At 40.4% G+C, this 24,793-nt stretch overlaps 2 protein-coding genes across 16 annotated transcripts in view; one reads left to right on the forward strand and one right to left on the reverse strand.

Annotated features, from left to right (window-relative positions):
- The window catches only part of ARHGAP1 (Rho GTPase activating protein 1), a 39,151-nt gene extending 19,397 nt beyond the window's left edge, over positions 1-19,754 (reverse strand). Inside the window, exons 1-4 of one of the 4 annotated variants that reach the window (XM_044435841.1) lie at positions 19,623-19,692; positions 11,179-11,344; positions 9,953-10,045; positions 2,305-2,334 (exon numbers count right to left, since the gene is read on the reverse strand). In XM_044435841.1, the coding sequence (XP_044291776.1) occupies positions 2,305-2,334; positions 9,953-10,045; positions 11,179-11,311 (256 nt within the window). In that variant the 5' untranslated portion in view covers positions 11,312-11,344; positions 19,623-19,692. Of the gene's footprint in view, positions 1-2,304; positions 2,335-9,952; positions 10,046-11,178; positions 11,345-19,104; positions 19,287-19,311; positions 19,477-19,622 lie in introns of those variants that run through there. The other 3 variants (XM_044435838.1, XM_044435839.1, XM_044435840.1) reach the window with 3 other exon arrangements.
- A 28-nt stretch (positions 19,755-19,782) lies between these two features.
- LOC123026332 (prothrombin-like) overlaps positions 19,783-24,793 on the forward strand; it is a 42,596-nt gene continuing 37,585 nt past the window's right edge. For 2 of the 12 annotated variants that reach the window (XM_044435836.1, XM_044435821.1), the window contains exons 1-3: positions 19,783-19,921; positions 20,011-20,207; positions 21,054-21,115. In XM_044435836.1, the coding sequence (XP_044291771.1) occupies positions 19,900-19,921; positions 20,011-20,207; positions 21,054-21,115 (281 nt within the window). In that variant the 5' untranslated portion in view covers positions 19,783-19,899. Of the gene's footprint in view, positions 19,922-19,994; positions 20,229-21,053; positions 21,116-21,376; positions 24,051-24,793 lie in introns of those variants that run through there. The other 10 variants (XM_044435833.1, XM_044435834.1, XM_044435830.1 and 7 more) reach the window with 10 other exon arrangements.

Genomic DNA, 24,793 nt, shown 5'->3' on the forward strand with positions numbered 1-24,793 from the left:
TTAATACAACAGTAGCATCTTTCATATCAGAGGAAGGTTGTAATCAGAAGCTTGATTTGGTAGTGAGGTTTTTAACTGGGGTGGAGATTTAGGGAATCTAAGGAAGTAAATAATTGGAGACTTATAGCAATAAGTACAAGTAGTAAGTAAAATAAGTAATTGGAGACTTAGAGTAGCAATAGTGTGCTTGAGTTCTTGAGAACTGTCACTAGCAATCCTCTAAAAATGCCAGAGCAAATGTTAATAATCCTTTACGTACATAGTAATAGGTTATCTTGTCTCAAGTTTTGGTGCCTATCTCATGGCTATGCATCTTATTTAGTTTATTTATTCATTTCATTTCTAGACTGCCCCACAGCCAAAGCGCTCTGAACAGTTTACATGAGCCACTAAGATAATTTCAAGTATTTTAAATGAATTGGTAACAGTGGAAAAAAGCCAACTTGATCAACAGCAAGGACTATTAAGCTATAGTGTCATAGTCCTTAGTCCCTGAAATAAGCATTTGCTGGAAATAAGAAACTCCACCAACTGCCAGTAAAGGAACAGTTTCTTCCCTACAGTGCAAGCAGTGCTGGGGAGAGGAAATACCCCCATATGAAAATCTAAACAGAAAACACTTTTTAATTGCAAACCAAAACTATGCAATTAGAAATGTTCCACTACTATAGAACAAAATTATCATATTTCTAGCTTACAACACTAAGGAAAAACTCTTTCCATCTAGGAAACTATTCACATATCACATTTTTTGAAGTACAGCTCAAGGGCTGGTTTTTCTTTTTTCTTTTCCTTTTGAGAATATTTTGGTTAACAAGCAACTGCACTTCCTGTATCAAAGATTCTTTCCATGTAGGGGAAAAAACATTTGAAGTAAGCAATTAAGGGACAATAAATTCTCCGGAAAGCATCTTTCTCAGAAACATTCTCAGCACGCAGGACTGCTTGATCAACATGGAGAACTGCATGTGGCAATAACAAAGTGAATCACCACTCTTGATTGAACAGAGAGAACTGTCCTTTTTTCCTTGATGGCACAGTTCTAAAACTGGATGCTGAAATGGTATGTGATATAACCCCTAAATGGACAGGAAACTGCAAGTAATGATAATTAGCAGGCTCTGTGACTTCATGGTATTGTTAAAAAGTCTGCACCTTGAGAAGCCAGCACCTTCTGCCTGAGTATTTATACTTCTGGAGGTGTAAAGGTAAGATTAAGCTGCAGATACTATCTTGCCATTAAAAGGAAGGCTGGAAAAATCCAAGCTCAAGGCAGCTCAAGAAACTTCAAGACTACCCTGGCCACAGGGATCGCCACCAGATTTCTGGGAGCATATACTGCCATGCCTGAGAAAGCTAATAGACAACAGCTACATTTAAAGATTAAAAGATGGCAGTAGCCTATTTACCAGATTTGGAAGACAATAGCAATCAACAGCACTTGCATAGGCTGTTCCATAAATAAAGGGACTCAACATTCTGCCATATCATAGAGGCCTGAGAATTAGAGATTCCCCCAAATGATGTGTCTGCTTTACTAAACCTTCTAAAGATATAGCAGAAATAAAGCAGGCACAGTCCCATTCTGCACTGCTTCAAATTAAGATAAATTATATGTTACTGTCATTAGACATCCTGTCAACATGTAGCTGTAGATGAAAAAAAAAATCACTCACAAGAGTTTAAAGTGGGAAAGCTAACAGTTACGGCTGTCTGGTAGCCCCATCTATTTCCTCAAGATCAGGGGTCTCAAACTCGTGGCCTGTGGGCCAATTGCCGGGACAGGCAGGGCATGGGGGAGGGGGCCTGCGGCCTTGAAAGTGCCGGTGGCACCCAGGCCGGCCATTGGATGAGCGGCCCACCACCACCACGGCGGTGGAATACTTGATGCGGCCCAGCCTCACCCAGACTCTACTTCCAGCGGCCCCCAGGTAAGTTGAGTTTGAGACCCCTGCTCAAGATAGTGCATCCACTGCCATCCAAGAAAAAAGGAGGGACAGTGACGCCAACAAAGAGAACTTGAGCACCCAAAGTGAAGCCTGCAAACTGAAGTCCATGCAGAGGGAATTTCCAAGCCCCCAAATCAGAAGCTCTGAAGACCCCTTATCAGTTTAAAAGGAAGGCATAACTGCAATCTACTTGGCATAATGCACAGCAAGAACAACTTTGAGCTTTTGAGGTGCCACCCTCAGCTTAGCAGAATTTGGGCTCCCCTGAGATAACCCAGCCACAGTCCACACTCATGCTGAAGAATGCCATGATCTGAAGTGCCAACAATAAGAGTACCAAGTACTCTCCACCTACCTGGCTGAACCCCATGAAGTGCACCCTGCCCTGCAGGAATAGAAACAAAGTTACATTATACCATTTCAAATCCTTAACCAAAACAATCCAAAGGATTGAGATGGAGAACAAGTCTACAAGCACAAGCACAGATACATGCCACACAGAGAATTAGAACTGGCCTTGTCTTTGTTTCCTGTTAGCAAAAAATGTTAGCTAGAGAAATCTAGAAGGAAAGATGTATACCCTGTTTCAGGCTGTGATCAGTGGTGGCTTCCCTGGAGAACCTGCTTTTTTGTTCTATAACAGTTTTCTTACACTACAAAATAATCTTTCTACCTGAAAGGTTAATGTAGCTTTTCCTGATTAGAAAGCATTTAAAAATAAGAGCATTAGAACAAAGCACCAGAACAGCTTACTAAGTCAGGCTGCTTTTAGTTAGATTGTTTTCAATTACAAAGCAGAAGTTGGAAATCATTTTAAGACTTGTGTTCACTTGTCCATTGCAAAGTTAGTATTTCTCGCCAAATACAGAAAACAGGGTACTCCAGATAGTATATATAACTCAAATAATTCATCCCTAGTTTGACTCCTCTGTCACACAAATTTTGAGATCCAGAGTACCCTCTCACACAGTTGCTTAAGCAGTGGTTTCACTTCCTTAGCCTCCATGTGCAAAATGCCTCTCAAAATTCTGTGGGCAGGGCCTGCCTCTTACTTGGCAGAACCACTCATTTCTGAGTGATTAGCCTCAAAAACCAGCAAAAACAGTAGAGTTCCATGCAGAAGCCAGAAAAGAAGAAGTTCTTGTATTGATTACAGAAAAGCAAATATGCTATACTTGAGGAAAATGGACTGACATCATAGAAGGGAAGCCTTAAAGGTTCCAAAGACCAAGTATAACGCATAGTTACATATCCTGAAGAGACTCCATGCCCTCCACTCAGTGGTAGTTTCTTTGAAGGAACTGCTGCAAAAACACACCAAGAAATGCTAAGAAACTGGTTAGTTCACCTTTTCCTAGTTCTTTTGCTGGAATGCAGCATGCCACTTATTTATTGCTTTTATATACCATTCAACAGCCATACATGGCTCCCATAACGGTTTACAAAGAAGCAACAGTTTACAAGATCAACATTAAAAACAATGAAATAAACAATCACAATCAAAATAAATGTATAAACTGCCAACCTACCCACCTCTTACTCCAGCCACATATTAATAGTGGCCACATGATTGCAACTCTGCTTAACACACTGCTTAAATAATTAAATGAATTCAAACAAATAAACAAAATTAAATAAATACAAAAATAAATCATATAAATAGTTATAAAAGTAGTTATTCCACAGCAGTCACAATTACTACAAATGAAGTAAAAACATTCTAACAATTAAAACACTTGGTAAAAGTAAGTCTTGTCCTGGCAAGACAGAACAGCAGTAAAATATCTGACCCTTCTTCTCCTCAACTGGCCAGTTAATCCTCCAGCACTGTACCTCCCCCTTCCCAAAACCACACTAATAGGGATGCCCCTCAGCTGTCCAGGATCTCCCAATTCCATATTAAAATATACTAGACAAAAAATTTAAAACTCAATAAAATTTAGTGGTTGCTGTGGAATAATAATAAAAATAAAAAAGAGAAAGGGACTTCTCTCCCTCCTAACTACCTCTCAACTTACTTCTTACTAATTCCCATTCTCTCCTTACTATTATTCCTTCTCCACTATATACCTATTACCACCTTCCACTTCCCATCTCTTCAAAACATCTAGCAGTAATTGAAATAACATAACTTTAAAACCACACAGATTTCTTAAACTTCTACAACACTTTTTAAACTAACCCAAAGCCATGCATAGAAGTGCTATAGAAACATAGAAACAGAGCGAGTCAGAAGGGGCCTCCCAGGCCATCTAGTCTGATCTCCGGCACCAGCCGGCTCCACTCACAACATGCCCACCATGTGCATGTCCAGCCTATCTATAAACCTTTCAGTTAGAATTCTTCAAATTAGATGGTACCCAAATTTAGATTACAATGAAAAATAAACCTTGCTAGAAGAACCAGAAGGAATGAGAAACCAAGTTCTTCTCTCCCCACCCACCCACCCACCCACCCTCCCTCCCTCTCTCTCTCTCTCTCTCTCTCACACACACACACACACACACACACACACACACTTTGAAGTGGGTTTCCAACAGAGATAAAGTACTAACTAGTGGAAGACATATGAATTGGGTAATCCCATGGGAAATCTAATTCCACAGCAAACAAGATTGCATGGGAAATCTACAAGAATTACATGATAGCAAAAGTTTTCCAACTCATGTTCCCCATAGGCAGCAAATTATCTTTGATCCTGGAGGTAGCATATTGCTATTGTGTCTACTGACCATTGATAGCTGTATTCTTTCTGAATTCTATAAACCCCTTTTAAATTTGCCCAAGTTTGTAGGCATTGCTACATCTGGAATTCAATACTTAACTATGAACTATGTGAAGAAACACACCATCTATCTTGAATTTCCCATCTTTCAGTTTTATGGGATGACCCTGACTTATACTATATGGTGAGTGAAAGAAAGCATTCTTCCTATCCACTTTCTCCACACCAGGCATATTTGTATACCTTTCTGTCATTTCCTCCCCAGCCCTTACTCACATTTTCTTTAAACTAAAAGGCCCCACAGATTATAACCATTTTAAGCAATCTATTTCCTTGTAAGCAACTGGAGAAACATAAATAGTAGTGCAGGGGAAGCCCCCATAGACCACAGCATGCTGCTTCCTCAGATTCCATTCAGGGTCTGGATGGGGGGCAGTGAGAAGAAGAACTGTCTGCTTGGTCTCACCTCCTCACAAGTGAGGTAAACAGCTTGTTCCCACCCACCACCACCTTTGCAGTGATGCTAGGTGGAATTCAGTCACTGGCCTCACTACCTTGCAAAGAAGCAGGTGGCCAGTTCTTTCTGCCAGGAGCTGCCTCTACAGACCTTACATGGGGCCTGGGGAGACAGTATGCTGTTAATGCTGGTGGACCCCTACACATTTCTGCCAATGCCAGTGGGACTGCTTGTGAACAATTCCACATTCCTTCTGGCATCAGCAGAAGCACATGGGAAATCAGCTGGAGTCACATCACTTTTTTACCACTCTGGCCAAAGGGCTCTCTTAGGTCTGTAGGCCAAAATACCTGGCAGACCTCAAGCTGCCCAACCCTGGTCTACAACATGCTATCTGGATGGTAACTTGGGCAAACAGGATATGCCATTCAGTCATCTCTGAAACCAAACTTAAGGAACTGATCAATGCTTTCCCAAAGATGAGGTTGCTGCTTCCTTTGCAAACAGCTCCAGGCTCAACAAGGAAGCAGCTAATCTAGTGAGATGATTTTAGAAGCCTCCTGATTTCACTGTGCAAACTACCAATCAGTAGCAGATGCTCATATTGCCATATGAAGAGAACAGAAACAAAGTCAGCTTTGCAATGCATTACAGATATGGATGCCTGCATATTATCAGAACGCATCTAATCAGACTCTCCTAAGCAGTCATATCATTTAACTGAATTACAAATAATAATAATATGCAGAATTATCACTGTACCCTTGAAGTTTACAAGTCATTAATGTCCATAATTAAAGGAAAGGTTTACTTTAATTGTCAGGACTAGGATTAGTACATGGCAAGGTTTTTCAAAAATGAAAACAGGCTTCCTATAAACAGCACCATGATTCTAAAACAGTCTGCCCTCCAATAAAATCACTACTGTAATTATTGTGTTCAAATTCAAAATTTTCCAAATTTTTATATATCTCACTGGAGACTTATAAGAATGATCCTGTGATTGTGATGTGGACTTGCACTTTATGATTTTACACACTTTACTAGCAACTGATTCAGTACAGAGTTTACTATAAATTGAATAGATTTGCTGATCCACCAGCCAGAAGAAAAGTGTACCAGATACCTTTCAGTCCCTATCACACTAATTCTACCTACCAACACTGCCCTGCCTTAGTCTTACCTCATCAGCACAAGGACACTTATGTAGCTAAAGCAGGCAATTACTAAAAGCTACCTGCAATCTCACCTATCCCATACCAGCATGTTGTGGAATAGAAATAAAAAGCCTCCACATTTAGCATTCTACCTCGATACTTCAAAGGATTGTATCCAATACTGCACACACAGAAGAAACTAAATGCAAAACCTTGTCCTTGGAGCCAGGATTTCCACCAGCACAAGACCTTGCCCCCTACTCACACTGCACTCCTATATGACAGAACCCCACAGTTCAAGAAGGGGTTAGGTTTGACCCTCTGGAGATAATTTTTAGACCACACAAGTGTGGGAGGGCAAGCAAGAGAGTGACTACACGAACACTGAATAAAACTCAAACTCTTTTTCCTCCCTTTTCTGACAAGACTTCTTTGATTCACTAGATAACACGTACACTACTAGTATTGTGCACTGGAAGTTTGCAGAACCATGTTCATAGCAGGGGAGACCTACAGAGAAGAGTTTTTAAGCTTCCTAAGGCATATATTTACCAGGCAGGAAAGTGACAGAATAGAGGGTAGGGATATAAACGTCCGTAATTCACTTGTTCAGAGTGAAGCAAGTCATGTTTTCGAAAGAATTAAAGAAAGGTCATGTAAAGGGCATGGATCCTTTTTTCTATTTTAGATTTCCTTCCTAATTTACTCAGTCAAATATTGCTATTCTACTTCAAGTTAAACATGAACAAAATATAACAATGATAGCAATAGGAGGGAGGGAGCATTCTTTAATGTCCAGAGTATATAGATGTGCAATATTGGCTATTGTTCAATGAAGCACATTCATGAGTCCTGTCAAGAGGCTGTAATCCTAGGATGTCAGCAATAGAGCTATTATGATACATTAAATACAATGCGTACCAGAGGGTATCTTTTGTTTGAATCCAGCTAGTCAATGAACAGTGAAGATCTTTGTTTGATGGAATTATTTAATATTCATTCATCAACCCAGAGAACAGAAAGCTATCCCTACCATATCTGCTCAGAGAGAGGAGCTCCTTCCGCACTGGAGACTTCTCAGGTCACACACACTGCAAACCAAAACTATACAGAAAATCTATTTAGAGATATTTTGTCCCAGAGGACTGAATCATGCCTTCCACTATCCTAAGACAGCAAAGCACTCCACAGAGCAACTCCAGATACTTCAGTTGTTTTAAAACCCAGAACAAAATATTACTACCAAGGAGGAAAGAGATGATTAAAGCCACCAAGAGATAATTCCATAGCATGTGCCAGTTTATCCATAGCAGATCCATGGAAGGCATATGCATTTTAATTTTTCATCTTCCATCTATCCTATGCATTCTAGATGTAATTAAGCCTTCATTTCTGTTCCACAGTGACTGGAAGTACTTGCTAGTGTGTGTAAGGCACAAAATAGCCAAGCTATTTCTGCAAAGTCTGGCATAGTAGCCCATGGTAGAGCAGCACACAGATATTAAAAGAATTCCCAGTTTTCATCCATGTAACCAGTTTCAGAAGAATACTCTCAACAATCATTAACATACCACATTCCAGTCTGTGGTTAACCAAGTTTGTCTGCAGTTCACAAATAACTACTAATGAAGGAATGTGCATGAAGCAGCCACATGGGACAAGCCAGGCATGCCAACTGTGTAGTCTTACTATCAGTGAAACACCACAAGGCCTCACTCTTTCCTTGCAAGTTTACACAACTGCAGTTTCTCATTGTGGCTTGATTCCTTATTACAAGATGTTACATAGAAGGATGGTTTCTGTAGCCTGGCCAGGCAAACTGGAAAGCTATCCTGATTTGTACAGACACATTAATTAATTAATTAATTAATGCTTTTGTATGCCACCCCATAGACATAAAGCACTTCCTATAACTCAGAACAATTAGGAGAATCTAACCTGGCCAGCTATAACAGCAGTTCCCAAATGAGTTTGAGTTAGTTTCATTGAGCAAAGAATAACTGTAACTGATATTGTTTATTTTTAAAAGAAAAACATCAAAAGTCAGTTGAAAAATCAACTTAAAGTCCATTTCATTTTATTGCTCTCTTCTAAGGGCCTTTTTCTGGTCCAGTGCTTTGAAGGAATCTGTTCTCCTGCCAAAGTGAAAGCAAGGACCATTATTCTCCTCTCAATAGGTTGGAAAGGAAGGAACAACCCTTGTAGAAGGCCCAAAAAGCTCAAGAGGCATCAAACAATTTTTGAGAATATTTTCTACAGCATCTTTGGATGGTCCCCTCCTTTCTTTTGTATGATGAGGCCCAATTCACATTTGCATTTTCTCAATATTTCAAGAATATAACATTTTTCCTCACAAATCATATTCTGTAAATGGAGTTAAACAAGCCAAGTACATCCCCAGTGTAACCCCATACACATCTACCCAGAAGTAAGTGTCTAGAGAAATGTGTATAGATCTAAAGCCTCTTGTGTTTGGGAAGATGGTTGTTGTCTAGTTTAGTCTACTTACAGTGACCTCACAGCACTTGTGAACTTCACACTTGTGAAGTAGAATTCTGGCTACTTTCTTCTGATGCAATTAAGAAGATGTCAAGATTTCTGTTGCTGTACAATCTCATCCTGGTAAGTAAACTCAAAAAAACCGACAATATAACTGCCACTATTCTATAAACCAGGGTTCAACTAAACACAATGTATACCAAACAGCAAAAACAATGATCTGCATAGAATTAAACCACTAACAGCAAAACTATAGTGCACTCCATTTATCCTGGATAAAACTGTTTCACATTTGCTATTAATGGCAATAATTCTATCTACCCTCTGCTAACCCAGGTCAAAATGTATCTGAGCAATGCACTGACTTAAGAAGAATGTGGCATATTAATGCATTAATTATGTTTACTATGACTGATCTAGACATATCAAGAAGGTAATCCCATACACAGACTAACAAACAGAGGTTGTATATTATCCTGGAGGAATTCATCCCCATTAGAATTACTTGAGAAGCTTGAAATTGGATGCTCCACCACACTTAAATGCCAAATTCCAAATTAGAAATGGGAATCTGACACTGCTCCTTCTTAAAAATGTTAAAGTTGCTTGCTGGTATACACATGTTATTTTTATTTGCTATATCCCATTTTTATTCCCCATTTTCCTTCAAACTCTGGGTGAGATACATGATATTCTTCCACCCACCCATTTTATTCTCATAACAGTGTGAGGTATGATAGACTGGGAGATGGTGAACAGTCACCTGGGGAGTTCATGACAGGGCTTCAACTCTGGTCTTCTTGATTCAAATCCATCATTCTACTCACCATGTATTCATTATGCAATTATGACACCTAAATCAGAAGTTTAAAAGGCAATTTTTAAGTTTGGAATGGGGCAACTGCTTCAAGTAACTACCAAATAAATGTAATTGGAAAAAGGATAGGAAAATTAATGCCCCGGGTCACAGCCCAGAAAACCTGATTTTTGATATTTCTACAAAATTATAATTGTTTTCTATGTAAAAGCATGTCCAATAACTACTATAAGAATCAAGTTATTGTTCGGCCACTACCAGTTCAACCAAAATATTTTCTTTTTAAAGCCATTAACCCATATTAAAATGCTTTGTATTGGAAGCCAAAAAGTGAAAAGAAACCATTACCTGCTACTTCCACAATCTGGTGCCTAGCGATGTCATAGTATGGGTCATCCCACCGCAAGTGAGTGACAGAATCAGGGGAGCCCTTGGTGTCATCTACACAGAAAACAGAAGAAAAAAAGTAGCCAACAGAAACATCATGTAACAGCTAAAGACAGGCATACAAGCATGAAGAAAAGAGTAGGTGGGGCATGGGATCAGAGTATATATTTATTTGATATTAACAGACGAGGGCAGTAGTGAATACAACCGTGCAAGTACATTTTCCCATTTAATCTGCCATAACTATGCAGAAATACTGCAAGGGCACAATTCTAAGGCCTACTGAAATTGACTGGAAGGGACATAGAATTATTCATAGAAGCCAACACAGAACCATGCCAGCTACCACTCAGAGTTCAGAAACCAACCTCAGAAAGGAAGAAAAGGAGCATGCCAGCGAAAAGGAAGGAAGGGGAGTTGGGACTGATGGCATACACCCCACACAGATGGTGCCTGAAATGCCTTCCCTCCCACTCTGCAGTGCTTCTTGCAGATTGCTGAATTCGGTTGTCTAGATGAAACAGGTTCCAAGGCAGCCAAGACCACAGCCTTATTCTGCGCATGGGATGCACTTATACTTATTATTACATTACATTTATATTCCATCTTTCTTCCCTTTGCAAGGAACCCAGGGTGGATTACAAGGTCCTCTTCTCAGTTTTATTCTCACAACAAGCAGCTTGTGAGGCAGGTTAGGCTCAGAGTCTGTGAGTGGCCCAAAATCTCCTAATGAGCTCCATGGCTGAGTGGGGACTAGAACCCAGAGTTCCCAGATCCCCAGTCCAAGATATGCGTCTCAGCTGGAAGTTTATGTGCAGTGAGCATGAAGGGTACTGGATTGCACCATTAATGAAAAGTAATCAAGGAAATTAAATTCTCCACTACAAAATTCCAAATTCACCAACTAATATAAACAACACCCTGACTGACATCTACACCACATCATTAGACAGGTATCTCTTTGGCACATGCGGCCAGCAGTGTTCCAGCTCTCAACATGCAATTTAGTTAGAAAGCATCCCAAAACCAACATCCCAAGATTCAGGGGAGCAAGTGAGTTCTTCTGCAATATCTTAAAATGAGTCTAAGATTACTGCTGCTGGACATGGATACCTTTGAAAGATAGGTGTCTGTGTCTCCTCCCCACACCTGCACTGGAGCTTTCATTACAACCAAAAAATACTCACCTGACTTTGGAAAAACGGGCACTTCATCTGGTGGCCAGTTCTTATCATCTAGAGAAGCCAATTTGAGCTGGTTAAGAGACTCATTGGTGTCCTCAAGACTCAGGTCTTCTTGCAGATCAGGGTATTGCTCCATGGTTCTTAAATTTTAGCTGCTCAACTAGAAATCCTAAAAGGAAGATTGAAGAGATTCACAAATCAGCAAATTACAGCAAGTTATCACCCAAAACCACTTCCTTGACATATTGACACATACATCCTGCCCAAAAAACCTTTCTCATAGCTGAGAGTGGGCAGGAGATAACATGGCTTTGATCAGGAGAGCACTATACCCATTCTCCTCTCATATGAATATGCGACCTGGCTGAGCTCAGTTTGTAGCATTCAGACCAAAGTGGGAAGGAAAGATAACAATTAGATCAAGTCTCTAACATACTGAGGGGAATTGCATGTCACTGTAAGTCACCCTGAGAATAATCCATCATGGTTTAGTAGTTAACTCATTAAGGTAACAGACAATCAAGTACTTTGGGGCTTGTTTCCCCCTGGCTCCAACATGGATCCCAGGCACTGTTGTAGCAGAACTTCTTACTTCCTTAGTCAGCACCCTTTCTGCAATGGGTCTGCTGGGGTTACCAGCTCTAAAAAAAAAACTACCCCCCACACACACCCTGCATCAGATCACCAATAGAATTAATGTTCAGAGCCTTTATGAACATGGTAACATGTTTACAAACTTGGGGGGAAAGGGTGTTTTGTTCAAGACTACCTGTCCAATATGTAGCCCAGCATGCTGCTATCTCCCTCTTGTCAATGTCCCTATCAATGTCACCCTCCATTTTAGTACTTTCCTGGCATTTCTATTTTTAATGGTTTTTAAGGTAAGAATTCTAAAGTTCCCTTTCTCATGCAGACAGCAGCTGCTTTCGGCTCTCCTGCTTGTATCAGTTCACAAAAAGGGCCTTTCCTAGCAGTAGACATTCATTTAGGACAATTGTTTTGCCCTGTCTTCTCTGATGTCAGGACAAGAAAGCACTAAGAGGAGATGAGAAATTATGGCTAGCAAGATCATGAGAAGTAGCCAGAATGAAAGCCTGGTGACTCTCTAGCCACCCCCAACGATCTACAATGAAGTTGCCCTGCCAAGTTTAGATGACCAAAAAAAAAAAAGCCACCATGGGTATGAAGAGCCCTGCAACATGCCATGAATTCCTAGGGTGACTTTTTACGAAATACAAGCCACCCTGAAGAAACATTGCTGGGTTTACACGACATGACAAACCACCATGGAAGATCAGCCACAGTCAGTTACATCATGCTAATCAGCTTACTGATTGCAATAGTTATCACTTCCTGTGATCCTTTGGCAGAGTTAGCAAAAGGCTCTAAGGCTTTATACTGGAAGAAATTCTAGATACTAATTCTCCCACTAGCCTGTCAGGCTAACAAAATACACATAAGGATTCTTTACAGAACTAGAGGGAGTAACTCTAACAAGATGGATTCTCCAGTCCAGGATGCATCATTACACAAACACCATATAACAACAGGACAGCAGAAAAGGCAATAAAAGATTCTAGCATCTGAAGGAAGAAAAAAATAGGAGCCCAGTGTTTTGGCAGCATCACAATGAGGAACTTTCAGCAGTCCCTTGAGACTGGAAACAGTTTCTCCATTTTAGATATTCACTATAATATTCATCACATGCATGCCGAACAAAAGATACACAATTGTTGTCAATAAATTACCAAATATTTGAGGCCACTAGAAAAGCTAATTTTCTCAGGAGGCAGGACATGGATGCAAGTCTATCATGAAACTAGAAGAGAAAGAGAATCCTTCAGAAAACAGTACAAAACATCGACCCTCAAATAACATATGGCAGAAAAATAATGTGGATGGAGTCAAGGCTACAGCTAATACCAGAAAGTGATATTAGCGGTTCCATAAGGAACTAAGCATTAGATGGATCTAATCTAAGCATTAGATGGATTGATGCCATAAAGGAAATCACAGTCTTGAGTTTACAAGAGCTAAGCAGGGCTGTCAAGGACAGGGCATTTTGGAGGACAGTCATTCATAGGGGTGCCGTAAGTTGGAGACAACATGACAGCACCAACAAAAACATGGCAGGGAAGGTGTCATTGAAAGTTATTCAGGCTTCATTAAGAGAATCATTAGACATTTCACCAAAATTTCTTTAAATCCCTGAGTGCTCATCCATACTCTATTGAAGGGAGCTGTGATTTGTGCAAGACATCTTCACATCCCCTTAAAGCTTACACATAGTCTTTCATTGTCTTTATTCTCATGATAGCTTATTGAGCAGCAAGTCAAGTCACATTCCTGTAACCAGACAAAACACGAAAAATGTGGAAAGGCAAATTTCAAGAGAGATCAAAAAAGAATTTGGGGCCTGGAAAAACTTTAGCTACTCTTCAGTCCTCTCTTAAATAATGGAAGAGATGCTTGACCTCAGCAAGGGCAAAGACCAGGACATTCTGCTTCTCAAAATTATTAGGTAATGCTGTAACCATGCTTAAATTGCAGCCAACCATCTGACTTTAGCATTATGCTCAGTTTCTATGGAAACCTTAACCAGCATTTGCAGTGATTCACTCCCCTTGAAACAACTCTAATTCCTGCACTGGATTCTTACAATTATCTAAAATTATTCATTAAAAAATAAACTCCTGGCAAGACCCAAATTACTTATACCAAGTAGTTCTAAATATTGTCAATTCACTGAAGGCAACTAAGTCACCTACAGTGCTTAAGAAACACAATTTCCTCAGATTTGCAAATCTATAAAGCCAAAATGCTACTGGTACTTTCTGTGAGAGAATAAAAACCTTCAGCATGCCAAGGAAGAAAGAATCTTCTTGTCCAAAATGGTTACTTGAACACTGAATTTGTACAACCCAGCATGCAAATTATGCAGGGCTGGCTTGCAGACTGAACTTGGCCTGCTTCCTGCAGGGTGGCTTTCTGTGGGCAACAAGCCACCCTGCCAAGCCACTAGGGCTTCTTGTACCTACAATGGGTTATTGTATCACCTGACCCCAGATGATTGATTCTATCATAGCTACAAAGAAGAGGTGGCCAAGCTGCTCAAGAAGAGGCAAACCCTGTGGCCACCAGCAAGAGACAAGCACTCCACCAACTGCCCAAAGCAACACTTTGGTGCAGCCATCACTGGATTACTGTCCCCTGCACCAACCATAAGGTCACTGCAGTTTGTTTTCCCTTTTACCCACCTTTTCTTTCAGAAATGACTTTTCATGATCTCCAGAGTGACAGCCAAGCAGTACACTGGAGTGTCTGTCATTTAAAAAAATCTTTTAGCAAATATTTTCATTGTTGGTGTTTTTTTAATTTGTCAAAGTGACACAAATGTCTAAAATGCAGCCCTGCTTCATCAATGCCTGCACAGTGTCTCATGTCGAAGTATACCCTGTTTTAAAAGAAAGCCTGAGTTTCAACAGCTACAAAAACTCTGTTCTCCCATAAATGGGGTGGCTTACACTTTCGACTTTCCCAAGCACCTAGAATCTCAGGAAATGGAGGAAAAATGAAGGATACTAAAACATACAAAATTTTAAAAATAGAAAATCTTGCTAGGAAGGGGTGATCTACATAACAGCCTCTTTCACCAGCAAAAATGCCCTTGTAGCTTCATGTCTTATTTCACAGTTCACTATCTAAGAACAAAGCAACAACACAACCTATCTGGGCCCTTAATTAATAATCAATTAATTACTGATTTTTCAGTTACTGATTTTTAAATATATATATTCTTCCTTTTTTCCTTTCAAGGAACTCAAGGCAGCTTACATGATTCTCCTTCTCTTCTCAATCGTATCCCAACAACAACAACCTGGTGAGGTAAGTTGAGCTGAGAGTCTGTGACTGGCCCAAAGTCACCCAGCTGGCTTCATGACCAAGCAGGGATTAGACTGCCTTAGTCCCAGTCCCATGTTCTTAACCACTACACTACAATGGCTCTCAATTATGACTCTTTTACTTAGACAAAGATACCACACAGGGCATTGATGAAGCAAAAATAATCTAGTCAGAGCTGCACACTTGCACAATTCTGAAAATCCAACAATGTTTAAGTTGCCCAAAACTTGGATACAATTTTTAAATTTTAATTTCAATAGGATGGCAAACCTCTGATACCTGTGCCAAAGGGTCACTTGGAAACTTTAAAGAAGCTGTCACTGTTTGTCACTTTGGAGATCATAAAGCAATCTCAGGGAAAAGAAATGGAAAAATGGAAAAAAGCTGGAATAATCACAGGAAGAGTTGGGGTTAGTGTGGAAAGAGGAGATATGATGGATCCTGTTTCACAAACAACACCTACTGCACTGATTATTTGCAGAAGTGGATGCAGACTCAGATAAACTCACCCAGAGACTATCAAACTAGTGGCTCTGAATTTAAAAAAAAAAAACAGGAGTCCTTTTATGGATCAGTAACTGGTTAAAGAACAGAAGACAGAGAGTGGGAATACATGGCAATTTCTCCAGGCAAAGGGACATCACCAGTGTAGTTTCACAGGTTCTGTATTAAGACCAACATTTTTCAACCTATTCATAAATGATCTGAAATTAGGAGTAAGCAGTAAAGTGGCCACGTTTGCTGATGATACCAAACTATCTGGAATGGTTAAAATCAAAGGGATCTCCCTAAGCTAGAAGAATGGGCATCAAAATGGCAGTTGTACTTCAGTGTAATCAAGTGTCAAGTAATGCAAAAAGATTCCCAACTTCAAGTATGGACTGATGGGATTTGAGCTAGCAGTGACTGAGCAAGAAAGGGATCTTGGGGGAGGGAGTAGGGTGGACAGCTCAATAAAAATGTTGACTCAGTGCACAGCTGTGAAAAAGCCATGTTAGGCATAATTAGTGATGGAACTGAAAACAGAACTGCCAAAATGATACTCCCCTTATACAAATCCCTGGTGCACCTATACTTAGAAAATTGTATACAGTTCTGGTTGGCTTACCTGAAAAAGTACTCTACTGAGTTGGAAAAAGTACAGAGAAGGGCAACTCCCTTATGAAGAGTGGCTACAACAATTGGGTCTGTTTAGCACAAAAAAAGGCAAGCAGTGAAAGACATGATAGGGGTATTTCAAATTATGCAGGATGTGGAAAGGTTGCATTCTTGATAGAAGATCCTTTTCTAATCTTTGCTTTGCTTCTAATTTGGTTTAAAACATATAATTACTTTTGTTTACAAAAGCAACAGTATTTGTTTAAATACTTAAAATCAAAATGAATCTATCTCTGCACCACTACCTCCCTAAAACAGTAGTGCTTTAAATATCACACTTCAGACTACTCCTGATTTAAAATGGACCATCAGAAATTCTGTAACTAGAATTAATTCAAAGGAAGAGATGAATTATCTTAAATATCAATTGCTGCAACATGCTACCAGTGTTCATAATTATATTTCTGCAAAATATAAAGAAATGCTGAAAGGGTGTATATTTTAACACTCTTTCAGGACTGCAGTACCATTCAGTAGTGCTCAGTAAAAAGCCCTCAGGCACATTAACCTTCACAAAGCTTTCCATTCCTTGCCCTCATTTCAAAACTGTAGTTTAATTAAACTTTTTTTTAAAGGACACCATGTTCTCCCTCCTCTTTCTCAGGGTGGTACTGATCAGATGTTTGGTGGGAAAAGAAGAGCCCACCCAGCCTGCCCAATTATCCTCTGCACAGATATTTCTCTGATATTTCCAGCCCCCACTACTTAGCCTTTAGCCTTGCTATTTCTCTTCCACAATCCCTTTCCCTTGCTCTCCCCCCTGCCCCCAATACCATTCCTTAATCTTGTCCACATCCGGCTTCTTTCTTCTCCCAGCTAGGAGCCCTGCTTTTTAATCTCTCCCTTCTCAGCCCTTTTTCTCATTCTACACAAGTGCATGCATGGGGAGGCAGGAAGGGAGAATGCTAAACCCGGAGTAAAGGTATAAAATTTTTCCTTCCTTTTACCTTTCTATGGGCCTGGAAAAAGGTGACTATGAATAGGATGAACAGTGCAATCCTATCTTGGTCTACTCAGAAGTAATTCTCATTATGTTCCTTGTAAATATGCATAAGATTGCAACCTGAAATAGGTATTTTTATGCTTTTGTAGAGTCAAAAAATGTTATATTGTCAGAATACAGTCTTTTGCAGGATGCTGTCTCTTCCTGTACTCAGTTTCTTCGCTGAAGTCCTTTGACTAGTCAGGCTTCCATGGCAGCCAGTATGAACCAGCCACATCCTCTGTGGGAGCTCCACGTCCACAGCAGTTTCTTACATTCCCAAATGTGACCAATGGTCTCAAAAGGCTGATAGCCCCACTTTGCACTTTTACCCAAAAGTAAGTTCCACTGAATTGAATTGCAGTTACTTATGCATAGACATCCATAGATTGCACTATAAGTGAGTCCAATAACCTATATATGCATTAAATAAATTGCCAAGAATGTTGGAATTTGAAATCCAAGCATCAAGAGATCTACAGTCTAGAGATTCTGCTTTCATCTGCATTAAGACATAACATAAATAATACAACAATAAAAATACGTTATGTGTTTATATTTATATGCCACTTTTCATTCGAAACTAATTCATGTCTATATAATAATAAAGTAAAAAATCACAGAATACTGAGTATAAGACCAATCACAAAACTTCAAAAGTTGGTTGCAAATTTCTGCTGAAAATATTGAATTACTAATTTCTTTCTATTTCAATGTTAGTAACACTACCAAGTATCTTTAAAAAAACTATTTCACAGATAGTGTTTAAAATGCCTTCCACCAGACTGCCTCACTCTAAGAAAATCCCTGGAAAAGAGATCCTCTGAAAATTAACTGGATTGAGGGAATGTTTCAATTAATTGTATTTTTTTACAGTTGGTAAGATAAGTGCCATTAGCTCATGAAATAAATACACCTCTACATCATGCACATCATCTACAATACTAAATAAAAATATTTAGTAAAACAGTTGTTTGAGCCTCTAACAATTGTAGTAATTGCCAAATGCATTGAATTCTTTCTTCACACAGTATTACACAGCTGTTGTGCAGAAACACGGTCATTATGGTTCTCTGGTTAGTGGCATGGTACAGCTGCAAAAAGCAGAAGTAACCTAAGGTGGCCCATTCCTCAACTCTCCTTTTCCAAGTTGTCAGCTTAAGTAAAACAGGATCTACTCACTACATGCTACAAAGAGTAGAATGCCTGGAACTAAATCAGGTGATAGGCCTGAAAACACACAACTTTCCTGCCAGAATTTAAACCTGACTCTTCTAAGCCTACTGAACTTTTTTTACTGTCTCAGCCTATGCAGCCAGTCAGGAAGTGTCACAGCAAATTCAACATTTTTGAAAACTACGCTACCTTTGTAACTTAATAAATAGGGGAAATTATTGAAGCTACTCCTCTCACTACAACATTGTAGAAGGAAAAACTGTATCACACACAATTTCCTTTCAGAGCAACACATGCAACCCTATGCCTGCTTATTTGGAAGTAAGAACCACTTTCTCCAGCGAGAAAGTGAGTATGCACAGGATTGCTGCTTTAAAGACAAGGGTTGAGAAAGTAAGTTAATACACAGCACAATCCTATGCATGTGCTCTAAGAAGTAAACGCCAGGTAAACGTGTAAATGACTGCAACCAAAACCTAAACAGTGCTAATTTTTTTATTAGGTCTACTAAAAAGGTTAACCAAAATATGTGCATGCTTTTCAAATCTGCAGAGCTCTTTACTTTTTCTAACAGGGTGCCTGATTTAGAAATCTGCAAATCTCGAAGCCCCGCGTTTGTTTGTTGCTAGATTTGAATCGGAATAAAGAAACAATTCCTCGAAATTCTTAATAAAGGTATTATACTATATAAATCATAGAATTTTTCTTACGGCCGACGAGACTTGACTTTGTTTTCTTGAAAGCCTAAATAAAGTTCGGAGAAGGTAAGCTTCACAATCCCCTTCTTCCCTACAGCCACTTCCCCCACCCGCGGAAAGCCTCTCCGAAAGCCGGAGGTCCTTCTGAACAATGTAGCACACGGGGGCCGGATGAAGGAGTTGCGGGGGGATCGCCCGAAACCAAAAAGGGGTCTGCACCTGGCAACCCGGAGTTCAGTAACATCCACGGATACAGCGGTACGAGAGAAACACTCTCCCAGCTCAAGAGCCCAGCGCCTTTCAGCCCTTCCAGGCAGCAGTTCCTGCTTAGCGCGAGACCCTCCAACCAACCCCGACCCAATAGAAAGCCACGCTGAACCTATCCGGCGCATGCGCTCTACCGAGCTCTGACCCTTGCCCCCCTTTCACGAAAAACAAAAACACCCCGCCCGAGAAAAAGCTCCTCCCCTCAGAGTGACACTCGCCGACGGAGAGCGCCGCTCGGTCAAACCTGGGTGTGAGTTTCTTACCTAGGTCTTTTAGCTCATGAGGGAAACGCTATCTCGCTTCTAACGTCGTTAACGCGCACGCAATACGAAGCTACAGCAATGTCGATACCCGAAACATATCCTCGGCCACTCCCGCCTTTTGCAAACACCCGTCTCTGAACCGGAAAAAAGGATTGGTTGCCGTGGGAACACTTCCCCGCCTCCTTTTGACGTCCAGTGAGGGAATGGAAAAGCCGTTCGGGCGCAATTGAAGCTCGCGAAGCGGAACGTTCCGCTGCCTCCATCAGCGGCGGCCGTTATGGAGCCGACCCCCAGTCAGAGTGAGGGAGCCCATAGAGGTCTGGGGTGAGCTGGCGGCGGTTCTTCTCCTCGACTGCTTTGATTGTCCTTTGGTTTTCTCCCCATGCAGGTTGGCCTCCGGACGTGCACGGCGGTTGGTTCCGCTGCCCTGCGTGGCGCCTCCCGTCGGGCCTGGCCCTGGGCCCTTCCCACTATGCTGAGAGTGGACTGGGAGTGTGGTGTGTTGGGCGCGCCCTGCAGCCAGGGATGCGGCTGCGCCTGATTGGGCCGCGGGAAGAGGAGGAAAAGGAAGCCGCTACCTCGGTGGTGAGCAACAAGCGAAGTTAGGTGACTCTAACCTGCAAAACCCTGAACCTGGTGTGGGCACGCTCGTTCCCTTTCCTTCTGTTCCTCATGGGTCGATTACGTGGAAGTGCAAGCCTAGACACCTGATTCTTCTCCACTGAAAAAAGAGGATTCTGACAGATGGAAGTTGCCATGGCAGCCCAGCTTAAAGCTGCTGCCCTCCAGATGTTAGTCTGCAGATGTTAGTCTGCAATGCCCATCATTCCCAACTAGTACATATAAACTGAGAATGTTAAGCGTTGCAGTCCAGCATATCCAGAGGGCTTCAGGTTGAAGGAAGGCTGTGTTAATCCATCAGGAAAGCAGAGTTTGTTTCCCAAGTTTTTTGGTCTTTATTGTAAATGATTCTAAAAGGTTGAAGACATAGTTGCCAGAAATGAGGGCGTTAAGGTACAATATGCTTACATTTTGGATTTTGGCCCCACCCACTTTGGCTCTGTCCCTTTGTCTTTAGCCTCACCTACCATTGGAATGGTAGTCTCCCAGGTTCTCTGAAACTGAATTCTGCCCTTGCCCTAAAAGAAGTTTGCACCCCTTACCAACAGCATATGAACTTCAACCACCCCACCCTCACTTTTCATATGCTTAATTGTGTAAACCACCCAGAGTGCTTTGGCTGCAGGTGGTATAGCAATGAAATAAATGATGATGATGATGATAGCAATAATAAATTGATCCTCAGATGAAAGAGGCAGCTTTTTCAGAAGTTCTTGGCATAATATTGTTTTAATTAATAAATAAATAAATATCTGGCCATGGCAACTATACAACCTCTCTGACTGAGATTCTACTTGATCTCTATTTCAGACATTTCCATCATCCTGGGGGAAAGAGCCTTGTGTTTGTGACAGAATACCCAGCTGGAGGAGGTAAGAACAGCAAGAACTTATGGCTAACTTGGAGTCTTCATTACAGCCTTCTCAGACAAATTGATACTTGATGAAGTGGATTTTGGCTATAATCACCCAAACCATAACAACGCACTTAGACACTTGATGCTACCTGTTATTGAGGTTGTTTTTAAGCTGTGTTGGTGTTTTCTCACCAAACTTTATTGAAATTAAATAATCCTTGCATATTAGACCTTAGTATTTATCCTATCACAACATTTTTTTTATTTTTTGCTTCAGGAACATACGGCCATTTCTATTGAAAATGAAACTGGACTACAAAGCAATCTCAGTCTTTATCACAAGTTCTGTAATACAGTGATCATCTAATTGTTTCTTCATTTGAACAGGTCAGGTTTCAGCGAACAGTGATGTGGGTTACTTTCTTTTCATATGAAAAACGGAATTTGGACAGAGCAATCAGATGACACTCCATTGCATGGCTCGGACTGTCTGTTCACTAAGTAATCTAAATCTACTGCTATCCAGCATTTTTTTTCTTACTACTCTGTCTTAAGGTGGGAGAAGATCTCTGACCATTTCAATAGTTGTCTGTGTTTTATAATGACCAAATAACAACTGGCAGTAGCATGGAACTTTTATGTTTTAGACTTTTATGTTTATAAAAAACTTTTAATATTATGGCCATTGATAAATGGGGTCTTTTTGCTCAGTAAACAATTGCACTGCACTGCATTGCACTAAATGCTTTAGTGACAGCTACCTTTCCGTAATTTTTTGCTGATCAGCTCCTCTGTGGAGTTTTTCCTCTCACCCTGCAACATTTTCCTGATGCTACGGAGAAGCAAATGCAAGGCAAGTACAAAGGAAAACAACTAGGATGAAATTTTGGGGAAAGAATGTTATAGAGCAGCCTTCTCCAACCCTGTGCCTTCCAGACACATTTGGACTGCAACACCCAGAATTCCCAGTCAATGGCCCTGCTGGATGGAAATCCTGGGAGTTGCAGTCCAAATGCCTCTGAAGGCCACCCAGTTGGAGAAAGGTTCTGTTCCAAGTTTGTAAAGCAATCTCAGAAAAGTAGTCATGGGGAACTTACTATGGCAGCTGCAAGCAGTGAAAAGCGAAAATCTGCCTTCAGATCCCCCTTCCCGAGAGTCATCGAAGTGTCTGTAGCCTTGACAGGAGAAGTCTGCAATATTCTGCAGTTCCTGATATGCTCTTTGAGGAGCGATAGGATTGCTTTGCCTTTCAGGGGAGAAGTGAATTTGCCAAATTAATGTCACAAAATAATGCCATAAAGAAGAAAAAATAATGGGACTCATAGAACAACTTTAGGTATAAGTAGTTGCCATGGGGATCTACAGAGAAGGCAGGAAGCTGGGAAGAATGGAACACATCTCTCAGCCTGTCTGCTGGAGTCAATAGCAAGAACACCTCTCATTTCAATGCCTTTAGGGGATGTTTCATTTACCATTTTCATATATAACTTCCATATAGTGTGACGTGCCAGATCCTGCCTAATTTTGGAGGCTAAGTAGGGTCAGGTCTGGTTGAATTCTGGATGGGTGATTTAAATGTTTTGAACCTCCTAGAGAGCTTCAGCTACAGGCAGTATAGAAATGTAATGTTGTAATAATCATAGTATAATAATTTTAAGTATTTCTCAGTAAAATAAAGGACAGAAATTCTCACCCTCAAAAAACTTTGGTCTGCAACACGCAGAATTCCCAGTGAATGGCCCTGCTGAATGGGAATTCGGGGAGTTGCAGTCCAAATGTCTCTGGAGGCCACCAGGTTGGAATGCTAAGCAGGAAACCAAATCTCATGCTGTGCAGCTGTGGTCATTATCAAGAATCCCTTAGAAGGATTCCTCCATTCCATTCATCTACTTGCTTCCACTCATGCTTGCTTTTACATTATTGTAATTATTGTATACAAGAAGCGCAAAATGCCTTATAAGCATCTCTCCATTTAAACTCATAACAACCATCCTCTGATGTAAGTTAGGTAAAGTCCGTGACAGGCCCAAGGTCAGCCAGTGGGCTTCCTTGCTGAGGAGGAAGTAAAACCTGGATCTCCTAGGTGCCAATCTAACACTGTAACTGCTAGACTATACAGGCCCTTGACCACACGTTAGGGAAAAATTGCTTGTTGATAAAGAGAAGTAACAAGTTTCTAATTTCTCTATCTTTCATGAAAAGCAATTTGGTTAGTCTTGTAACTCACATTTCCTTCAACATCCCTTTACTGGCTACATATTTGAAGCCATGCAATAAATAGGTGTTATGTTTTCTGGCTTAGGACAAGAAGGCATCACTACAAAACAAAGCTGTTGTGTGAAAGCAGGGCATCAAGTTCTTGCCATTGAATTAGCATTCGGAGAGCTTCAGCTTTACTTTTAAAAACAAGTTTCTTGCCTTCCTGAATATTAAGAGAAATGACGGGGGCCGGGGTGTGGTGAGAAAACTAAGCTTTGGTTCTTGTTATAGCTTCCTGCTTTCTTTACTTCCCTTCAGTGGTATTCCCTGTCTGCACCAATGCTGTGTTTATGCTGCTGTGCTTCTGTATATTATTACAGAAGTGCAATACAGTTGTGCAAGATAAGCAATTGTAAAATTTGGCTTTTTTGGATAAGAATGTGAATTTGAAACATGAACCTCCTTTCTAAGGATGGTTAAGTTCTCCTTATGACGATTTGTGTATAGTAACACACAGTTGTACCTCTCACTGCATAAAAGGGAGAGCTGAAATGTGAGCACAATTTATGCTTCTGGTTGTCCTATTGAAACAGCTCTGTAATACGGCAGACCTCAAATGAGCAGATATTGTCTCTAATCTTTTATTAGAGTATTTAGATTCCTTGCTTCCATCTGAAAAGGAACTTCAGAGTCGATCATACTTCTTTAAAGACAGCAACCCAGACTTATTGACACAGAAGAAAAACAAATTGGTATATGCTTATAAAAAATATTCTTAACTAAAATCAGAACATTGCCAGCCTGCAGAAAATCCCATCCCACTTGGAAAAGCTCTGTTTTTACCCTCTTCTTAAAAATAGAATAATAAATCTAAAAATAATTTTGCCATTGGACAGATAGATTTGGCCAACAAAGTTATGAACAAGCTATTTTTGCTAATTAATATACCTCCATATGTCCTTAAACAACAAAGGCTATTTTGTACCCTAAATCAGTACTTTTCAAAGAGATGGGCATTATCCAAATGCATTGGTTATTAACTTAAAGCATGCTATTTTGTGCCCTATTTGATTCTGTAAACATATTACAGGAAAATATATACACACACATCTGTTTTTCCTTGATGACTACCTTTCTTCATCAGCAATGCCTGAAGACTGTCTGTCTTCACTAATATCCGGGATTATCAATATCTGAAAGGGCATTACAAAGTAGATGTTACGTGCTTCATTTTTATAAGATTCCAGGTTCAATTCCTCTAGGAAGGACCCCTGTCTGAAACCTTGAATTGCTGCTGCCAGTCAGTATAGGCAAGACTTAATTAGATGGCTCAAAGTTCTGACTCAGCATAGGGCAGGTTTGTATGTTCCTAATAAGACACCATCAGAAAAAGTCTTCTGAAATGGGTTTTCCAGGGACTGGATATACTGCTAGTAACTACTGACCTGTTTGTTGCTAGATTAGACTTTCACTCATGAGCACTCATGTGGTTCCT

Source organism: Varanus komodoensis, unplaced genomic scaffold, assembly GCF_004798865.1.
Source record: "Varanus komodoensis strain SLA01 unplaced genomic scaffold, ASM479886v1 scaffold3, whole genome shotgun sequence".
In the NCBI taxonomy this organism is placed as follows: Eukaryota; Metazoa; Chordata; class Lepidosauria; order Squamata; family Varanidae; genus Varanus; species Varanus komodoensis.